The 20725-nt window shown below is 40.0% G+C and overlaps 1 protein-coding gene across 1 annotated transcript in view; it reads left to right on the forward strand.

The window, feature by feature from the left end:
- TMEM242 (transmembrane protein 242) overlaps window positions 1–19979 on the forward strand; it is a gene marked incomplete at its 5' end in the record, with an annotated part of 33849 nt that extends 13870 nt beyond the window's left edge. Inside the window, 1 exon segment of the mRNA XM_006022387.3 lies at window positions 17463–19979. Coding sequence (XP_006022449.3) covers window positions 17463–17567 — 105 coding nt within the window.
- Window positions 19980–20725: the final 746 nt, after the last annotated feature.

Consider the following 20725-nt stretch of genomic DNA (forward strand, 5'->3'; position numbering starts at 1 on the left):
GCATAGCTGCCTTTTTGACACGCCCAGCATTGCTTTCAGACTTAGGCAGGCTTATTACAGCAGCAGTGACCTCTCTCAGTAGCTGCCTTACATTTTTTTGGTGCTTGGCACATGCAGAGTAGGAGCAAGTGGCAAGATGTGTTTTCTTTCACACCAGTGCTCCCTAGCATAGCCCAACATGGTGTAGATATGTCGCATTGTGTTAAGTGTCAGCAGTGAAGATCACACAGGCATTTCAGTTTGTCCTTGCTAATGGACCATGACCTGTGAGTCCCCTGTGTCTGCAGATTTGGCAGAAATGTCTGCTTCCCTTGTTGAAATGCTAATGGACAGAGAATGTCCTTGACTTCTCTGACAAACTACATAAATCTCCATGGCCAGGAGTTTCCCTCTCACCTTCTAGAATTAAGGGGAAAAAAACCCCCCAGTCCATCCTACCCTTGTTAATCAGTCTCAATATCTCCACTCCATCCTTGGTCCTCACTCTGAATTGCCTCATATTACCTCTGCTAGTAATTCCTTGGGCTATGGCTTTGACTTTTTCCTATCCAAACACCTGGGTCCAACTTACGGTGTTCACTCTCCCTTTCTTTTCACTTCAGCAGCTTGATTCCCTGTGGGAGCAAGCAGAAACAAGCAAAGCCCTCCATTACAACATAGAAGAAAGATGCAAATGCCTGAATTCAAGCAGTCTCTTTCAGGCAGTGTTTGGAATACAATGGGGAGAAAAAGATGGGGACACCCATCTACATTGTCTGCACACTGAGACCCAGCACTCCATTCATGTGGATGTCGGCTGTATCAAGCACTAGGTTGCTGCTATTCAATCAAACTACTTTTGGATGAACAGTCAGATTTGGCCCAGCTCAGTAATATAGCTGGAGTGGGGGTTATACGTACATTTAAGTATCTTTGAAGGGAGAGAGGTTTCTTCTTAGGAGCATGCTGTAGCTGTTATAATCTAACTGTTAAGTCTGCATGGTCCCAGAGTGGTGCATGTTAGCTAAATTACCTTAACTTTTACCCTGAATAAAGTAGAATCATGCAGACCTGACTGTTGCATCCTAACAGCTTGTATTGGTACCCTTTGGTATTGATCCGGTTGTTAGTCTATCCCCTTAGTTTGTATTTTGTGGTTGCCTGGTTGTCTCCCTGTGGGGCTGTTTTGCTTAGGAAGGTCTCAGACAAACAACAAGCACAACATGTTGAGTTGGCTGAGCCCCAACACATGACAGTGACAGAACTGAGGCACTTACCGCCTCCTGGCAACAATGGCATTGATGCCTCAGGTCCACACAACAGCACAGTGTCCCTCAGAGATTAACTGAATATTTCTCATTAGTCATCTTTTTATCTGTATTTGAAATTGCTTTCCATTAACTGTTGTTATGTTTGGCTGAGAAAAATAAGTTGTGAATGGCATCTGCCTTTAAGAGGCTCTCACCTGAGACATTTAGAAATAATTGTTCTATTGCACAGAGGTGCAGGTTACACTGTGAGCAATTAGCAGTGTTGCCAACTCTCATGATTTTTGGCATTGTTCTTAAAGTCTACGCTTTGGGAATGTTAAAAAAATGAGCTCTTTCTTTCATCTATATCTATATTGATAGATAGATACATAAAAGAAAGAGGTAAGTTTTTCACATTCCTGCAGCGTAGATTTTAAGAGCAACGCCAAAAGTCATAAGAGTTGGCAATACTGAATAGACCTCAGATGTTGAATGAAGCAGACCCCTCTTTGATGCTGTGGTTTGAAGTGATTGCTTCCCACTGATGTGTATTTTGCTTTGTTTAGATTGTTTATATTAGGTTTTTAACTTTCAAACCTTAGAGAAATTAGTAGATCCCAGTTATGATTATGATTGATGCTTGCCTAATCAAATATTGGTAGTTAAAAATACCAATTGCTATCATGGGTTTTTTCCCCTCTTCTGATCTCACCTAGTGAACTCAATATGAATGTTTAAAATATCTGAGGTGCAAAACCACAAGCATGCTGGAGATGAAAAATGTTGCAACTAAAACAAGGCGTTTCTTCTGAATACAGAAAGTATTTCTGAGGCAAGTCATCTTTGATTTTTTGGATTGCTCCTGGCATTTTTGGCTGTGCCTTCAACATAATACATAGATGCAGGTGTTGACTATCAAAAAGCATCTTCTGAGGTTTAGAAAGCAACTCTCTGGACCCTTGGGAGCTATGACTGGAGACTGTCACATTTATTTATTTAACTTTATTTGCTAGCACTTTGTTAGCTCTGGTTTTGCCTGTGCTCTTAGACACAGTCTTTTTGACCAGGATCTGCTCTTAGACATAGTTGTTTCAGGAGAACAAGTTAATTTTGAAAAAAACATTGTTACTATGCGAGTAGAGATACAGACACTACAAAATGGTCTGTTAAAATGTTACCCTGTTTAGTGTATTTTATTGTGGAATGAGGCATCAGACAAATTAATCAAATTTAATTGGTAGACAACCTGTCTAGGGGAAGGTACTTTTATGCTTGAATTTTGCGTATTAAACTATTAAAGCTGAAAAAGAAGGCCAACATTTCATATCTGGCTGGCTACAGTTAGTCTCCTATAAACATACTTAGGATATTTTATTTAGGTACTCAACTTTAATATGCTAAGTACCTGCAGCTTTCATTGGCTTCAGTGATATTTGTGGGTGATCAGCAGTTCTGAAAACTCAGACTACTAATGCAGGCATTTAAATAGGGGGTTTCAAACTTGGCTGCAAGTTGACTCTTTTGACCTGAACCTATGAATTCAGAGAAGCTTTTATTTTCTGAAAGAGCAATTACTATCCTTTGCTAATCTTCCAAAAAAAAGAAAAAACATTGATTCTCTCAGTGCCAGCAAGTGTGGGCTGAATTTGCAGCTAACAGACCAGCCAGATCTCTCCTTTGGCAGCTGAACAGAAGGGAGAACAAACATGCTGCTCTAATTTTTTTTTTTTTACCCTCCTGCCTTAAGCTTAGAGACCTGCAGATCACTAAGCTGGCCCTGCTACCATCTTCTTCCCACTCTGCAGTATTTTTAGTTCTTTAAGAAAATGTGGTAACTCTGACTGATAACAGAGATACCTGATTTTAATGCATTAGTATCATAGGATGCTAACTCTGGTCACCACACTTATTTCAATTGCCAGATAAGGGAGCTGTGTAAATTCCTTAACCTGCAAGGGATCTGCCAACACAAACCCTTTCATAAGTAGTGTCCCATTGACACAAACAGGCCACCATACAGGAGTTAGGCTTTGTGATCATAAATCCCTTTGCTGAAACTAAGGTGTAACAGAGGAGATGTTGGACTTTCACTGAGAGCTTGCACAGAAGTTCTGAATTAAGGAAAGGGGAATTCTCCCTATCCATATGGTTCCCAGTGCAGTCTAGGGGAGTAGTATACAAGGGATTGGGGAGGAGAAAGCAGCCAGATTTGTGGATGGATGAGGAGCAACCACACTGAAGAAAGTAGGACAGCTGCAAAACCTTGAGCATCTGTCTTGCTAGCATGCTGTCAAGCAGCTGCAGTGTTTTTTGGCTGACCTACAGAACTTCCTGAAGCTGTGACTGCCACATGCAGAAGAGCAGCTGCTTGTCAGACCTTGAAGGAGAGGGAAAGGAGAGAGAGATAAGAACTGCAGTGAGCTAAAGCAGAGGTTCCCAACCACTGGTACTGGGCCGTGAACAGTTGGCTTCCGGGTTGTGCCAACTTGAACCCTCGTCTGTCTGCCCGGGCAAGCCGCTTCTGCTGCTGGCAATCACGTGCAGGGTTAAAGCTGGACAGTGGGGCAGCCCTCGGAGGGAGGCAGCCAGCTCCATGCGCCCCATCCCACTCCTGCTGGTCTGCAGTATAAAAAAGGTTGGGAACCACTGAGCTAGAGAGTGCTGTTTGCTTTCTGTGCTTTGACCCCTGGTCATTTTAACGGTGCTTCGGTTTAAAAGGATTAGGTTTGTAAGTGGGGATGACACACAAACATTAAGATTTATGGATACTTATTGCATAGTTTCAGCTCTGATAGCAAAATGGCCTGCCATAAAAGCTATTCTAAATCCTCACTTGTAAAACTATGTGAAGGGATGTGGTGAGCATCTGATGCCACTTGTTCACCACTTGCGTGGAAATATAAAATTAAAAACATAAGATAAAATAGTTTTAAATTAGTTATTTAAGGTTCTAGAAAAGGTGGATGAAGGAAACAAGTCAACTGAAGGTTGTAACACTGAGGTTTTAGTCTTCATAAAGCATTAAAACTTGAACCATTGTGACTAAATTGGGACAATTAAAGGTGGAAATGATGGAGTGTTCGTGATCTATAATTTACTGTTATGAAGGCAGGGCATATTTAACAGAGCTGGATTATGTTATTTAATTATCAGAGAGGAAGATTTTATTTATATCTTTGCAAAACAAAACCTTCAACGAGAGATGTGATAAGAGCAAGAGTACTTCTGCCAAGAACAGCAGTCTACCAGCTCTGCCACCCAATGACAGGACTGGAGGGAACCTTAGGAAATGTTTGTCTGTATTTGCACCACAGCTACATCTGGTGGCAGGAGAGAAAATGATCATGTTTTGGGTAACATTTCACAAACATTTTAGCTTTGCGTTTTATATTCACTGACTCATGTTTTCCTTTGTGTTTTGTAGTGAATTATTGGAAAAGCCAGAGCTGTGGGAACAGTGTGGAGCACTAGCATTAGTTTTAGACCAGACAAATAGTCTGTATTCCTCGCATCTCTCTCTAACAATGAACCAAGATGTTCACATTTGGCACTGTGTTCTTCCAATATAGATTGCCAATTACACTGAATTTTGCAAATGGTAAAGAAATATCTTACAGTCAGACTTAGGAGCATTGAACCCATTTACAGAATGGGATACCCATTTCTCATTTACAGAAAGTCAAGAGTTGAAATGATAGGAAAAGCTAGTACAACTGCTTTTATTTTACCTTTCCAGGGAATTGGTTCTAATCAATCTGAACCTGTTTCAGAAGCAGCAGCAAAGTATTTCTCAGTCTTTGTGGCAGTGTTTCTTCTTTGGCTTAAAAACAAATCAGGATAGTGTCTACTGTCACTTTTATGCCCTTAACCTTTCAATAACAAATGGTATACACCAGCACAAATTGTCAACTGTAGAAGCAACTGGAGAATGTAAGTTGGTGTCCTCTGTTTCTGACACTGGGGTCATGATATCTGCATCCAATTCAGTGAGGTTACTTTAGTTTTTTTATTTGGTCCTAATGGTTTTACAGTCTTGGACAATAAGGCTGTGATAGCATTTCTAAACAGCTTTATTGTTAGAGTTAATTTCCTTTGACTTTAAAGTATGCAGCTTTTTGTGCCAGAGTTTGACACCAAGATACAGTGGTTATATCCGTTTCCCATGGCAAAGTGGGTATCCCCTAAAACCGATTAAGTGGATGATGGACCAAGTAATGCCCAGGGTGTTTTGCAGGGAAGAGTGACAGCACCCATCAAGTTCTTCTAAGTTCCAATAATTTTAGGGTGTCATATTTAAAAGGTTATTGGGTCAAGAGACAATTTGGATAGGATGCTTTTTAAGTTCCATTTTTCATTAATAAAGAGTAGTCTGCATTTTCAGGGCTGTGTGAAGCTTCATTCCCTGATTCAGTTCGACAGAGATTTGACCAGATTTGGTGGTCAAATCTTTGAATCCAAATTGAATCAGAGGACGCTTTAATCTCACTGAATCAAATTGGAACCCTCTGAATTGATTCGGAGACATTCGGAAAGATTTGGCAATTCGGACATAGACACAGCTTTAAATGTTTTTTCTACATCTAGGTAGCAGGCGGCTCATGAATGCTGTGATGCTGGGGCTCATGGAGTGTCCCACAGGAGTGGAGGGGGCTCCCTAGCACACTTGGCAGCAGACCCAGAAGTGGACCAGAAGCAGTTCTGGTCCACTTCTGGGTCTGCCAGGGAGTGCGCTCCCCCCACCTCCCCCAGCTCAGTGACTGGTGCCTCCTGGGTGTGGGGGTTACTCGGGGTCCCCCTGCAGCTGATCACTGAGCCAGGGTGTGGGGGAGGCTCCCCGGTGGACCTGGAAGTGGACTGGATTCGCTGCTGAGCACGTGGAGGGCGCCCCCCACCCCCCTTGCTCTTCTGTGGGATGCTCCATGCACCCCAGCACCACAGCGTTCATGAACTGTGCTAGTACCTCGAAGTATGTAGAAAAAACTTTCAAAGCTGTGTCTATGTCTGAATTGCTGATTCTCTGAATCAGCATCAAATCTTCAGATTTGGCTGAATTGAATCAGGGACAGTGATCCAAATCAACAAATCAAATCACTGTCCCTGATTTGGGCCAAATCTGAATCCAAATCGAATAGGGCTTGCTTCGCACACCCCTATGCATTTTCTGTACTAAAAGAACAGCTAAGCGTTAACTTTTCTTTTTGAATTCCCTGCGCATATTATTCTGTAGTCACTGGACATGTCTAGATGAGACACTACTGCGCGGTAATTACTGTTCATTTATTTACTACTTGTATAAGCAAGTACTAAATAAATGCACAGTAACCATAATTATTGTGCAGTAGTGCCATTAAGCATCTTTTAGTTGATGCTACTGCACAATAACCTAACAATACTGCTCAGTAATGCATTAGCACTGTCCATGCTGTGACATACTACTGTGCAGTATTTTTTGGCTACTGCGCAGTAAGAGTCTCGTGTAGACGTGCCCACTGATCATCATTAGCATCATTTAATTGTCTTATTGTCTGCATAAGGTGCGAAACCTTATCTGGTTGGAGTCCTCCTATAGTAGGGGTGGGCAAAATATGGCCTGTGGGCCAAATCTGCTAACTGATTGGATCTAGGCTGCAGGCAGACACCCACCAATTAATTGGATCCGGCCCCACCAGTGGCTGCCTCTGCTGTGCTCTGCATGGGGCTGAGTCCCTCTTACTCCTGCCTGGGGCAGTGTGTGGTTTGTTCCAAAAGGACTCCCAAAAGGAGTCCTTCCTGGGCAAGGGGAGAGTCATCTGGTGGCAAAGATTAGGGGTTAGGGGGCAGGACTCCCGGTCACAAGATGGCAACCAGGGGGTGGGGCAGGGCTGTCAAAGGGCAAAGCTATTCCTGTGGCCCTCGACATGTCACCAAAACTCATTAAGCGGCCCTCCAGCTGAAATAATTGCCGACCCTTGTCATATAGGCCAGGGGTTTTCAACCTTTTTTAAGGAGTGTACCCCTTCTGGGTACACTTCTGGCAGAGTGGGAGGCAGGGGTGGCAGCAGCCGGATGAAGAAGAGGGAGGGGCTTGCACACGGTGGCACAGGCTGGTAGATGGCGGCAGCCACTGCCGCATGCAAACTCGCCCCCCCACCCGTGTCCGGCCGCCCCCAGAGGGGAGCCTCTGCCCTCCTCACTGCCAGCACTGCTCCTGGGAGGCGGCGGCGTGGGGTGGTGGGTGGCAGTGCTTCCATCCCCACCTGTCCGCACGTACCCCTTTCCGCGTAACCCCAGTTGACAACCCTTGCGATAGGCTATAGATGGATCCTAAGCACCCAAACCTGAATTTGGAATCACCCTCCTTGTACAAAATGCCTAAGTTTTAGGTGTTCTAATGCCTAAGTTTAGGTGCTAGTACCATCAAACTTGATCTGAACCCAAAGTTGCTGAGTAATTCATTTCCTCTCGTTATGAAGAGATCATCCCAAAATCAATCGTTCCTTGTTTTATTCTTCTCAGCCTACAGAGAAATTGCAAAGACTGATTCCTGTGTGGCAGACTGCCCATGTACAGTATTCAATATAAATACTTATCAGAAATATTCCTCTGGTGACAACTGAATAGCATAATTATGTTCTAGCAAACGTTATTTCATGAAAAGAGAGCTGTGTCATGAAAAGTCTCTCTGCTTTGTTCCAACATACAGAGTGAAAAACATTGAAACTTTAAGTTAATTTCAGGCACCGTCACAGATCAGTTATTTTAAGCAAATGTGATGACGACAACTTGAGTACTAGCTTTAATTCCCATTTCCTTGTGAATTATAATAGCTATTGTATGCCAACAGCACAAAATTCTTGATAAACATATGTAATAGTTTAGCAGTTTTCCAGCAGTTACAGCTGAGTTGTAATAACTCATTTTAAATCCGAGGTAATGGGCAATGTATTTTTGTTTTTAATTAAAGGTACAGTTATAACATTTGGCAACTATCAAAACATACCTTTGAATGCCTAATTTCTACCACCAGCTGATTACAAGCCTTCCTTTAAAAGCAAAACAATGCCCCCAGCACTTGTAGAGCTGAAACATGCAACAACTAACAGGCAAGATAAACGGAATCATAAAAGCTCTTTTTGCTCCTAGTGCCCTCAATAAATCAGTTTTTATCTCCCCAGAAATGAATGCATATTTTTTTCCCATAGGAAAAAGATAATGATGATTCATTAAGGAGGTTTGTGGCACTGTTTTTCTGTTGCTTACACATCTGTTCCATGAAAAGCAAAGAAAATGCTAGGGAGAAATCACATGGTAATTCATGGCTAATGTAGCTAGTAAATTATCCGATTTTTTTCATTTATCTTAACCTTTAAAATGTTAAAAGTGCACAGCTACGTACATACACTTAAAATAATTAAAAGAGAGATTGCATACATGTTGTGGTTTGTTAGTGAGGGCACTTTCATAGGCTTGCCATGTGGCTACCTCACTATCTCCATTTAACCATCTGTAAGACAGCAATAAAATGTTCCTGCCTTATGGTGCAGGTGTTTGATTTAATTTTAGAAGACCTCAGTGAAAAGCCTAAGTGCAGAGTAGTAGTAGTATTAAATATGGATGAACCTCAGGAAGAAAATAATGCTTAGAGACATGGTCTACAAAAAGCTCTCTTTCATTCCTTGGGCACTCATAAATGGCATTAAGATTTATAGAACTGAATGAGATACAACCATGCCTTAAGAATTTTGATGGTAGTTGATAAATAAACAATTGATGTTTGTAAAGCAGTAAATTACCCAGAATCATGACATCTACTTTACCCTTTTTTATTTTGAGGTGTTTTTATGAATCCTTAAAACATTTCCTCTCCTCTGATCACATTTATGCTTCATTATGCAAACATATACATGATTGGACTTTTTATTTCCCATTTCATTATCAAAAATACCAATTAATTTTATTTCACTTTTTTCTGCACCAGTTTTCTTAACATAAAGCAATTTGTTTCATGTTTATGATATTGTCTTTTATAATGTGATTTTAGGACTGTATAAAATTAAGTAGTATTATTGATCAAGCTAGCCATTCACCTTTCTTTTTCATACATGTGATTTTACTGCAGTACTTAAGAGATGCGGTTAGAATGGGTGTTGGGAGGATTTGCCCCTTTTGTATTCTGCTAGTTCTGCTCCCAAGAAGTAGAAGAATGGCCATAAACTTTCACTATTAATGTTTCTTATAACAAAACAGAATCTTTGCTCAAGGAATTAGGTCTAAATTGTATTACCATCGACTTTTGTTGGAGCTGTTACATCTGCTACTGCCAGCAGCAGCAACTGTAAGCAAAAGGGAGCATGTCAAGCAGAGTGGTGTTACGATAACAGATTGAAATTAAAATTCTCGTAAGGAATCTTTATTGCTCTAATGTCCTTAGAAGAGATTTCTAGCTGTGTTACCAACAGACTAAATATAAAACAGACAGTATAAAATAACATCTAGCTGCTTGTCTAAAGTAGTCTCTGTAAACCAGCTTCATGTTCATGTTTGGGCCAGTTGCTTGGCTAGTATGTGGGTTTGAAAGGCTGAGCCTGCCTCCCCAATCACATACACATACATGTTCAGAATTTTGACCAAAGTTTGTTTGCAGGATACAAACTATTACATGTGCAAAACTTTAGTTCATGGGATCCTTTAGTTCATGGGATCCTGCTGTCCTGTGAAAAGTACATGCACTTGTTTGGTCAGAGATTCCCAAAATGCTTTGTTCAGCTAAGAGGGGCAAATCTTTACCTGTGGTACATGGCTTACATGGACTTACTGGGTGGAATTCATCAAAGTGCAAAGAGCCTGCTTTGGGCTTATGTGTACCCAAGATGAACTTCATTGGCACCATAGGCCTTATATTGGCTGTCTGCAGAGAAGTGAATTTCACATAGAGATTATGTGTCGTTCTTTAATGACAATGTACATGTCAGTGAGATCAAGCTTTTTGAGAGCTGTCTGGCTGTATGTATGTTTGCACATTTTTCACTTTAACAGAGACCCACATTTCAGCACTCAAAGGACATACATACATGTGTGTCATACGGTGAGGTTCTGGGTCTGTGTTTAATATACTTACATATTTTGGTTATTTTATTTTTTAAACAAAGTAATTAGTATTAAAAATAATCAGTTATCATTTGGTAAGAGTCACTAATATGCTATGAGCCTAATTTTCAAATTTTGGCATTCAGCATTTTGATGCCTTCTGAAGACGGCCAGGTATAAAACTGAGCCCCATTTGTGAAAAAACAGTGCTGCATTTAGTCCCTGCATTCTGAAACACTACTGGGGAGTGGGGCTGCATGCATGAACTATACACGTTTCCCTCGATTTATGTGGGTTCTTTATATGCGAATTCGCTTTTATGCAATGAGCCTATTCAGACCCATAATTTGTTATATGCAAGGCAAATTCGCTCTTATGCGATCAGCATAGACTACCCCCCTCCCCACCCTCATCCCCCCGCCCAAGCAGGGGAAAGGGCCAAGGCCCCACACACCCCAGTTCCGGCTGCAGCAGCCCCGGGAGCGGCCAATGCCAGCTGCCTGCAGCCACTGGGCTGCACCATGCTCCGCCTGTCCGCATTCACCTATGTTCCTGGGCTGCGCTGTGCCTTGGTGCAGGCAGCTGGTGCCGGCCACTCCCGGGGCTGCTGCAGCTGGGGCTCGGGTGAGTGCTGCTCTGTTCCCTCTGCTTTACTGCCTTGTGCAGCCCCGGGAGCAGTATCCCTCTCCCTGCCCCTTCCCTAGTCCCAGCCTCACTCCCTCCCTCATTCCTATATGTTACATTGTAAAGTGGGTTCACTTTATGCAAATTTAATTTATGCGCCGTTCTCCGGGAACGCATGTACAACATAAATTGAAGGAAACCTGTATTGAATCATTCTGTTTTTGAAGTGGTTCAGTGTGCCCTAAGAAGTTTGCAGAGGTTTTTGAAAATGGGACAAAAACATTCATTTGACCAAAGAGATGGCATGCCTGAGAGAGATGTTTAAACAAAAACTGTCCTGACAAAATTGGGATATATAGTCACCCTAATACTAGCCTTATCTCTCAGCAAGCAAGCTGTAAGCCATAAAGCTTTCCTTTACAACCTAATCTAACACCACTGAAATCAATTGAAGTTTTACGATAAACTTCACTGGAAGTAGAATTGGGCATTTTTCACTTGCATGTATCGTTTGTTTCAAGGAATAATATATACGTTGAGATTTAAGTTCCATTCACTCTGTTTTGGAAAGAATAAAATAAAATGTTCTAGATTTTTAGGTGAATTTTTCTTTTATTTATCCAAGCCTGAGAAAAAACTAATTTTATAACCCAAGATTGATTTTTTTAGGTTTAAGAAAGAAAAGATCTTTTTTGGCATGGATCAGAATTATTCTCTCTTTATTTTTTCAATTCAAAATAAACTTCCAAATAATCTTTGGGTATAAACCTAAATCAGTATTACTTCATATTCTCTAATCTTATCTGTTAATAGAAACCTCTTCTTCCTGTCACTATATATGTATAAAAGCAGCCTTACAAGCTAATACCTACTAATGACAATACAAGGAGTTAAATAATATTCCTGCTAGGCAGACATTTTGTGGCGTGGATCATCCCTTTTCCCTTTCAGATTTGTGCTGCCCTCCTCCCCATTTGTGAATGCATCACATTCTGTGAGCAGATACCACAACTATTTACAAGCAAAGGTAACATTAGGAAAGTATATATACAAAGTTCTCGTATGTATATTAATACAGTGCGGATGCTGCAAAGAGAAGAGATTAGACCATGTGAGCAGTCAGCTCCCCTACAGTGCACCAGCAGTTTGAAATACAAAATGCAGGGAGTTCGAGGAGATGGGTAGCCCTTTTTCTAAGCCATTACAGGTTTCTCATTCCCTTTCCAAAAGATAAAGTTATTTTCCCTCTTTCTTCAGTGTTAAGTTTTTAAAGAAATATAATGTGGAAACAATATAAAACACAGGGAAGAGATTATATACAAATTATGGCTATGATTCTGCAAAAGCTTACTTCAGTGCTTAACTCTACTGTGAGTAGTCCCATTAATTGCAATTAAGACTGTTCATTAGTGTTTAAAGTTAAGCATGAATGTAAGTCTTTGCCAGATAGGTGGTGAACATCAGAGCTTGCACCTCTCCCAAATGTTGGAATACTCTCTACTTCTCCTTTTATTTGTGTAATCGGGGAATGCATGAGCCGGAAACAGGTTAATAAACACTCCTATGACAGTACAAGGAAGAATAATTAAGAACGTGTAATGTATTGCCTTGTCTGACCTTTGTGTGCTATTTCCTTAGACTTGTAATTTTGAATAACCATTGAATATTCATAATACTTTTGCCAATCCAACGTCAGATACAAAGGTTTGAAAAGGAACATATTTTTTCTATGCTTATTGTAGGGGGTCACACTGTAGATTGGAATAAAATGACCAACAATGACTGTACCTAGAATATCAGAAAATTACCTTGAGCTAGTAGACCATCTGTTCGGCTCTTAAAGAGGGGCAGGATACTTGCCATTTTCTGCAAATAATAACTTCTATTTCTGGGTGCCTACCAAGGTCTCCATTTGCTCACTGCAGTGACAGCAATCATTCTAAGTTTTAGGGAAGGGTGGCAAGAACAAACTTCTGTGATGCTCCTAACAAATCCAGGGCAGCCTCTTTCATCTCCATGCCTTATGAAACGCAGGAAGATTGATTAGAATATAAGGTGTATTATTATTGTATTCTACTGCCAGTTAGTACCCCAGTTCAGAGTATGTAACCTCATTTCTCATGAAAGCTAATGTAAGCAGTTCTTACTTGTACTAGTACTAAAATAGAAATCTAATAATTCCCAGAATCTGGGTTGGCCTATTAGGAATGTCAAACACTAAAGAGACCATTCCTTTGAAAAACTTTCATTCTAGGATTCAAATAGACTTTTACCCCCTCTTCTATTCATTTTAATGTGAACGGACACATAAGTGCTCTCTGTAATAGCACTATCCCAATTTTTGTGTGACATTCTGTCAACGATGTACATTTAGAAGACATTATTAAATGGAGGATGCTTTTAGGTCTCCCTATTTTGCCACCTGAGGCAGGATCATTAGGTTAAGATAAGAAAATAGCAGTGATCTGTAGCTATTAGAGATTATTTAATGCGGTAAGGTAGATGATACCACTTTAGAAAGAATCCTGACAGTCAGAGGTGGAATAGTTACTGTAATTTATTTGGCAGCAAAAAACAGCATCAGGTTTTGCAGCATCTTATGTTTAAAAAAAATCAACTGAGTGAAAAGCTTTACTTCAGAGAGCTTCCTCTAGGAATTCAGATGTTGGGATATGACATTAAGTTAAGGAATGTGTTACAAATTGTTCATGTTGTTAGGTTTAGAAACAGTACTTTAGAGAGGAGCCCATGATACTGGAGATAGAGAAGTATATTCTACTTTTGGTATTTGCTTTAGTACACTGTTTATTAGGACATTATTGTAGTTGAACCAAATGCCCTATTGTTGCTGGCTACTTCAATGAATTATTGCAAAGATTGCACTACTCAGTACATCACACATTAGTTTTTTATGATTAAACTAATGTTCATATTTTTGTTTTAGACCATTGATAGGTATAGTGAGAATATGAAGGAAAAAGACTTGTGTCGTGTATTAGTAAGAAAGGATTTGTTCTGTGAGGTTCTACATGAATGGTAGAGTTTCTAAAAAAGAATAGGGATGAAATGTAAATTCATGTTTGCTGCTATTAGTTTTTCCCCCTGCTATTCAGAAGTGAGGCAGTTACCTTAAAGAATAATGAAGGACTAATGTTGGACTAGCCAGTCCCCTGAAATGCCTACTCTAAAATGCCAGCATGGGGGGACTCCATTGGTACTGTACAGCTGTCTGTATGCTGTCCAGACTTTGGAGTTACAGCCGACCAAAACGGGTCATGGGCATTGGATAGCAGCATCACAGAAGTCAAAATAGTCCTATAGGTCTCTTGGCAATCATGCAAATTAGAGCTACCCTGAGGATGCTTTTAATGAATTGGGGTGGTAGGGGCTAAATTACTTCCTGTGCCAAGCAGAACAACCAATCCAGAGAATTGGGTTTATGGTCCCTAATTAGAAGACCTAAGATTAGATTTGTTAAATAAGATTCATTTAGAGATTTGTTTTAGAGATGCTGTATAAACATTAATACTATTTAGTGGCCAGCAAAATGCTGGCTGTACCAGTCAGAGTGCAGTAAATAATTTCTCCCTCAAAGGGCTGGCAAGGTAGAGATGATATGGATAAGAGAGGATGCATTAGTAAGCCCACAAGAAAGATTAACATGAAGCTATAATTCATCGTCATCACCCACATAGCTGGGCACCATGGAGAAAGTAAGTTATAGAGAGCCATTGAGAAGCAGTTAGGTTAGAAAAGTTGTGAAGTTGGAAGAGGAGAGCATTATGTACACAGGCACTGATACGCGCACAGATGCCAGAGTGAAAAAAAGACAAATGAGACACCAGGTCTAGCATCCCTAGCAAAGTGACACAATGAATATCTAAATCCGAATATCTATACTCTGAGAAGATTTGTGAAGGATCTTTAAAGGCAAAAGCAAGACATCCTAGATTCCAACTTTTATGAGCAGGAAAGAAAGAATTGCTTTTTCAGAAAATGACCCCTTTTACCACCAAAGATAAATATGCATTATGGGAGGAGATAAAGGATTGGAGGATTCTTAAAACCACTGCTACAATGAGAAATTTAGTATTTTTTGGATCAGTAACTTTTTGTCAAGTAGACCCTTAGTATTTTTTTAGCCCAGAAAAGATTTTATGGTACATTATGGTGGTAGAGATTTGGCATTTTAGTTGTAATGAATTAACTTTTATGATTGGGGAAGCAGTAAGTTTTATTGGATGTTTTTTCTCCTTTCTGGAACTTTCCTACAATTGCTTCAGTTTTTCTGCAAATTTTTGTGCGTCATCCATGTGGTAATTGGGGGGAAAGCTTATGATTGTATTTAAAAACTTGACAATAAAAGAAGTAAAATGAAATCTGCATGTAGAGGTGCAGTTGAGACATATTGGGTCACATCCTCCGCTAGTCTAAAACGTTGTATTTCAGTTAAGAGCAGAAGAGCTACCATAGTTTATACACATTGAGAATCTGATTCATTATCTATTTTCAAATACCCCCCTGCCACTTAGAGCAAGTGTTTCATTATTAGAAATTAGCAGGGGTTGATTGACTGGCTAGGAAATAATGATTTGCTGTAAATGTAAAGCATATAATATACGGCAGTTTGTATACTGAGGTGATTTAATTATAGAAATAGGAGGACAGCTGAGCCACAAAGCTTTTATAGGCTTTCTTAGTACAAGAGCTTGTGTGTAGGGGTCATCAGTTGTTTAATGTAATTTGAGGTGTCCCTTATTTCAGCTCTGACAATTGCATACTGTGTTCCTGAGAGGTATCAGCTTAGGAAACATGAAAACTTTTGAAGCTTTAAATAGGTAGCAAAATATTTTTAAAGAAATATTAAAGATACGCAGACTTAAAAACATAACGGAAGAATTAATAAACGATTGTTACCTGTTATTATAAGGTCTGGCCGTTTGAAATAGAGTAAGAGCCATCAGAAATGGGGTGGAGAGTGAAGTCTGCTTTCAGACGCTTCTTGAGGAGGTTAATGTAACTCTGAGGTTTCTTCTTACTTGAGCAGCAGTGTATAGGAAATTTGTTTTTCTCGGTTTGGATTCTAAGACACTTTCTTGCATCCTGTTCAAGTATTGCCTCTCTGAAGATTGTCATTTCATAAAAATTAATTCATTGCTCATTTGTGGTATGCACTGTAATTTGGATTGCTGCATTCCAGCAATAAAGAAGAACAGCAATTCACATAAAGAACTGTTGGTTTTCTTTCAGCATTTCTTTCACAGAAAATAGCCAGAGATATTTGGAATTTAACACATGAGATGCAGACACTTTTATGTTAGAGGGGATGACTCTGTAGGCCAAGGATTGCAACTGAAACACCTAGGCTCCCTGGAACTGACTCAGTTTTCTTCCATAAAAATATTGATGTTTGCATGTAGTTTCTCATCCTTGAGTATACGGACCATCTTCTCTATGTGTATGTAATAGATCCTCCAGCATGTCATAAATAGTAGGAGTTAGCTGACACTTTCTCTTTGTCCCCATACTATCTACAGTGTTTTTTGCACTGGATCACTTTCACCCCAAATTCAGCTGTATTTCAGTAATGATGTATGTAAAATCTTTCAGATGTAAGGTACTAATCAAATATAAACTATGATATACAGAGAGGAGTTCCGCATCCTAGTCATACACTGGAACAACAAATGCAGATTTGGTGGTAGACAGGGTTCTTTTGGTAAATCTGATATCTTTTATTAGACCAACTCAGTTAGTTGGAAAAAATCTTCTTTGCAAGCTTTCAGGTACAAATATCCTTCGTCAGGCTGAGGAAGCACCTGCAGTTGGTTTGTGCTCTTCCTGGATGGAATGAATAGTAAAGAAGCCAGATTTGGTGGTAGGCATTACTGATGATTGATATGCAACATATGATACCACTGATACCATCAGAGAAACTTGCTTCTCTATACATTCAGGAATTTCATGCCCCATTTTCTTTGCTGTTACTATTCAAACATTCCCTTTAGACAATGGCAAAACCAGATTTCCATTTGCATCTAATATATCTACTTTCTAAGATAAAATAGCATGAGATCATGTGAGAGACATAATCCAAAGTAAGTAACATTTTTCCTTTATTGGGAAAATTCAGTACATTTAAAGTTTGGACATTGCTGTGTCATGCCTGTTTCCCCTTCACCCCGCCCCTCCCCCCCCCCCCCCCCCCCCCCCCTCTCAAAATCATGTTGTGTGTATGTAAGAGTGTAGGAGTCATTTGGAAGCAAACAGTCAAAGAAAAACAACCCAGCCAGTCTTGTTCAGTGGTGAAGCTAGGGGCATTGTCCTCTGACATGTTTGGCTTTTGGCTGGTTAACTGTGAATTATAATATTCATAGATAGAAATGCCTAGGTTATAATTTCTTTCAGGTTCTTTCTTCTCCCCTCACCCCCTCTTCCTCACCTCAAACAGTCAGAGCAAGTTTCTGATACATGTCTTCCTTGATTGGCTTCCTCTCTAACAACCGTTAATTAATTTGTAATTTTTTTGAATCTCTTTTACAGATGAAAGAATTTGGCAATAAAATGCAATCACTGTTTCCAGAAATTCCTAAAAAAGGAGAGTCAGAGTCCACAGTCAAATGGGATGACTTACTGAAATCCAAATGAATGGAACAGAAGAAATACAAATTGCAGTATTTAGTGGGAAAGGCAGCAGAACCTGTGGAGATGTCTGGTCTAAAAAAAGAAAAATAAAAGAAAATGACACTGATTTGAATGCAAGAGCCTGAGCAAGTTAGTGACTTGAGTTCACTGAACATGAGGAAAACAGTTATTATTTGACAGCAAGAGAACAGAAATCCATTCAGTGTTTATGTTCACTTTTACTTTTCAGTTGTCACTACAGTTGAATTTAAAGAATCTTACAGAATAACCCAAACTCAATGTGGAAGAAGACTACAGTCATATGAGACCACATTTCAGTTATGGAAAGCAATCAAATATGAAACCAGTCTTGAGTGGTAAATAGCAACATAATATATTCGTAAACCCTTATCCCATCTCACTTCCCAAGAGACATTCTGTGTTGTTTGGAGAAATGAAGAATAACAGTAATTCTAATGTCATTAATATGTCTTATTAGGAATAATAGTGACTAAGTCTATTATGTCAAATCAGTTAATATAACCAGGTAATGGACTACCCCAGTTCTTGGCAATAGAGGAGATACCTTAAAAGAATTATGGCTGTACCTATGGGAGAGTTGCTGGCAGGATCCAGTATGCCAAGGAAACATGGGAGGAAGACCTGTTTGAAATTCTTTGTAAAGCAGGAGAAGGCATTCTCTACAAAGGGCACTTTTATTTACTCAGTTGTCCACTTTGTTAATGAATGCCACAGCAGTGGACCTGATGACTTGTATAAGAGCCTCAAGCATGAAAGTAGAGGCCATTCAAATTGTGAGACGTCTAGTCTATTCCACAAAACAAATTCTTAAGTCCATCTACCCACCTGGCTGCTTTAGTTTTTTTTATATGTTGGGTTTCCATGGCTTTGCTACCAGGAGAATCCTAAGCAATGTGTCATTCTTCATGCTAAAATGATCTCAGGTAATGTGGGTGTAAACTTAGAAAGAATGATGTCTGATTCAACACTGCATTTGCGGAACTGCAGATCTAAAAATTGTAAAAAAAAATAGTAATACACAGATTCTTTCAGTGGAACAATCCCTTTCTAAATGCTCAATTATCAGTTGTTTGCTTAGTTGCTCAAGGTTCAATTAGTTAGCCATCAGGTTTAATAAAGTGCTCTTGAAATGTATCCTTTATGATTAAAATCTTGTCATTTGAAGGGAAGAATATTTTCTTCACATAGATTATTTGTATGCTTAGTATTTCATGGTATGAACAGGAATATATTTCAGAGGGAGAGAGAGAGTGTGTGTGTAAAAAGGCTTAGGAAAATCTATAAACAAAAATCTTTAAAATAGTGTTAAACTATATTGTAAGGATACAGCATTCTAATAAAACAGGGACAGGACATTAAGCTAACAAAACCTTTTGAAAGGGAAGAGATTCATGGTTGGCCTTTTTATTCCAAGCATAATTCTGTCTTAGACTTGTTGGCTGATGCAGCTTTGTTGCAAGAAAAGTAGGTATAAAGGAGAAAGAGAGAGAACGTGATTTATAAATCAGATTCCAATCCATGTGAAAAACTGATTGGTCATGTCTTTTTTTGCCCTGTGCATATTTCCACAGGGTATACTTGCCAAATTTAATGCATTTTTTATTGCCTCTTGTTATCATAATATTTGGCATGGCTGTTACTGGAAACTGTAACAGTGTCTCAGAAGGCAGGCACCGAGTTGAACAAAAAGAGAAACAAAAGGCAAGAAGTATGTTTTGTGTGGCTAAATGGCATGGCTCATCAGTTTATTAACCATAGTTGAAGCCAGTAAAATGAAGCAAGAACTATGGTAGGCAGTATATCAAAAGGGTAAACATGGATTTTAAAAGGAAGTAGTTAACGGTATAAAAAAGAAGTAATAAGACATTCTCTATTTTAGGAGCAGAGAACCCATGAAAAAAATGGCAGGTCCACCATTTTTTTCTTTGAAGGCTACTTGCTCTTGGCTATTCTGCATCAAGAACTATGTCAGTATGTATATAATATAGAAAGGGAGGAAGGGGCAGGCCAGTGTGACTATTCACTTCTCCAAAGCATGGGGGACATTGTCATGGAAGGGTACCTATGCTAATCCAATAGCATAACAAGGGGTGGGTGATCAGGGCATTAGCCCCAGACACCCACTTAAAAGGACACAAGAACTGCAGCTTCTGCTGCTGATCCACCCCCTACCACCACTGCTATCCAGGGCACAGACCCTGGTAAATTATGCCTCTGTGCTGCTTTGTTGCTTAAAGCACAGAATATGGATTAGAATTAAGATTCAGGCTACTTCTAGGCATTTCTTGGACCATATCTGTGTTCAGTTAATTTCCATTCCCTCTCCTCTACTCTAATCATAGCCAGTAATAAGAGTCATATCATAGAATTATAGAAAATTAGGGTTGGAAGGGACCTTAGGAGGTCATCTAGTCCAACCCCCTGCTCAAAGCAGGATCATTCTCAACTAGATCATCCCAGCTAAGGCTTTGAGTTGAGTCTTAAAAACCTCCAAGGATGAAGATTCTACAACTTCTTTGGGTAACCTGTTCCAGTACTTTACTACCCTCCTGGTGAAAGAGTTTTTTCTTAATATCTAACCTAAACTTCCCTTGCTACAACTTGAGACTGTTGGTCCTTGTTCTGCCAGCTGCCACCACTGAGAAAAGTCCATTTCCATACTCTTTGGAACCGCCCTTCAGGTAGTTGAAGGCTACTATTAATCTCCTCTCAATCTTCTCTAGACTAAATAAGCCCAGTTCCCTCAGCCTCTCCTCATAAACCATGTGCCCCAGCCCCCTCACCACTTCCATTGCCCTCCGCTGGACTCTCCAATTTGTCCACATCTTTTTTGTAGTGGGGGGCGCAAAACTGGACATGGTACTCCAGATGTGGCCTCACCAGTGCTGAATAATAATCAGTTCCCTTGATCTGCTGACAGTGCTCCTACCCATGCAACCCAGTATGCTATTAGCTTTCTTGGCAACAAGGGCATGCTCTTGGCTCCTATCCAGCTTATTGTCCACTGTAACCCCCAGGTCCTTTTCTGCAGAGTTGCTGCATAGTCAGTCTGTCCCCAGTCTGTACTGGTGCATGGGATTGTTTTGTCCTAGTCTTTGTATTACATGTGGAAGCTGCTCATAGCGATGGATCTGTTGTTT

Source organism: Alligator sinensis, unplaced genomic scaffold (assembly GCF_000455745.1).
Source record: "Alligator sinensis unplaced genomic scaffold, ASM45574v1 scaffold331_1, whole genome shotgun sequence".
Taxonomy (NCBI): domain Eukaryota; kingdom Metazoa; phylum Chordata; order Crocodylia; family Alligatoridae; genus Alligator; species Alligator sinensis.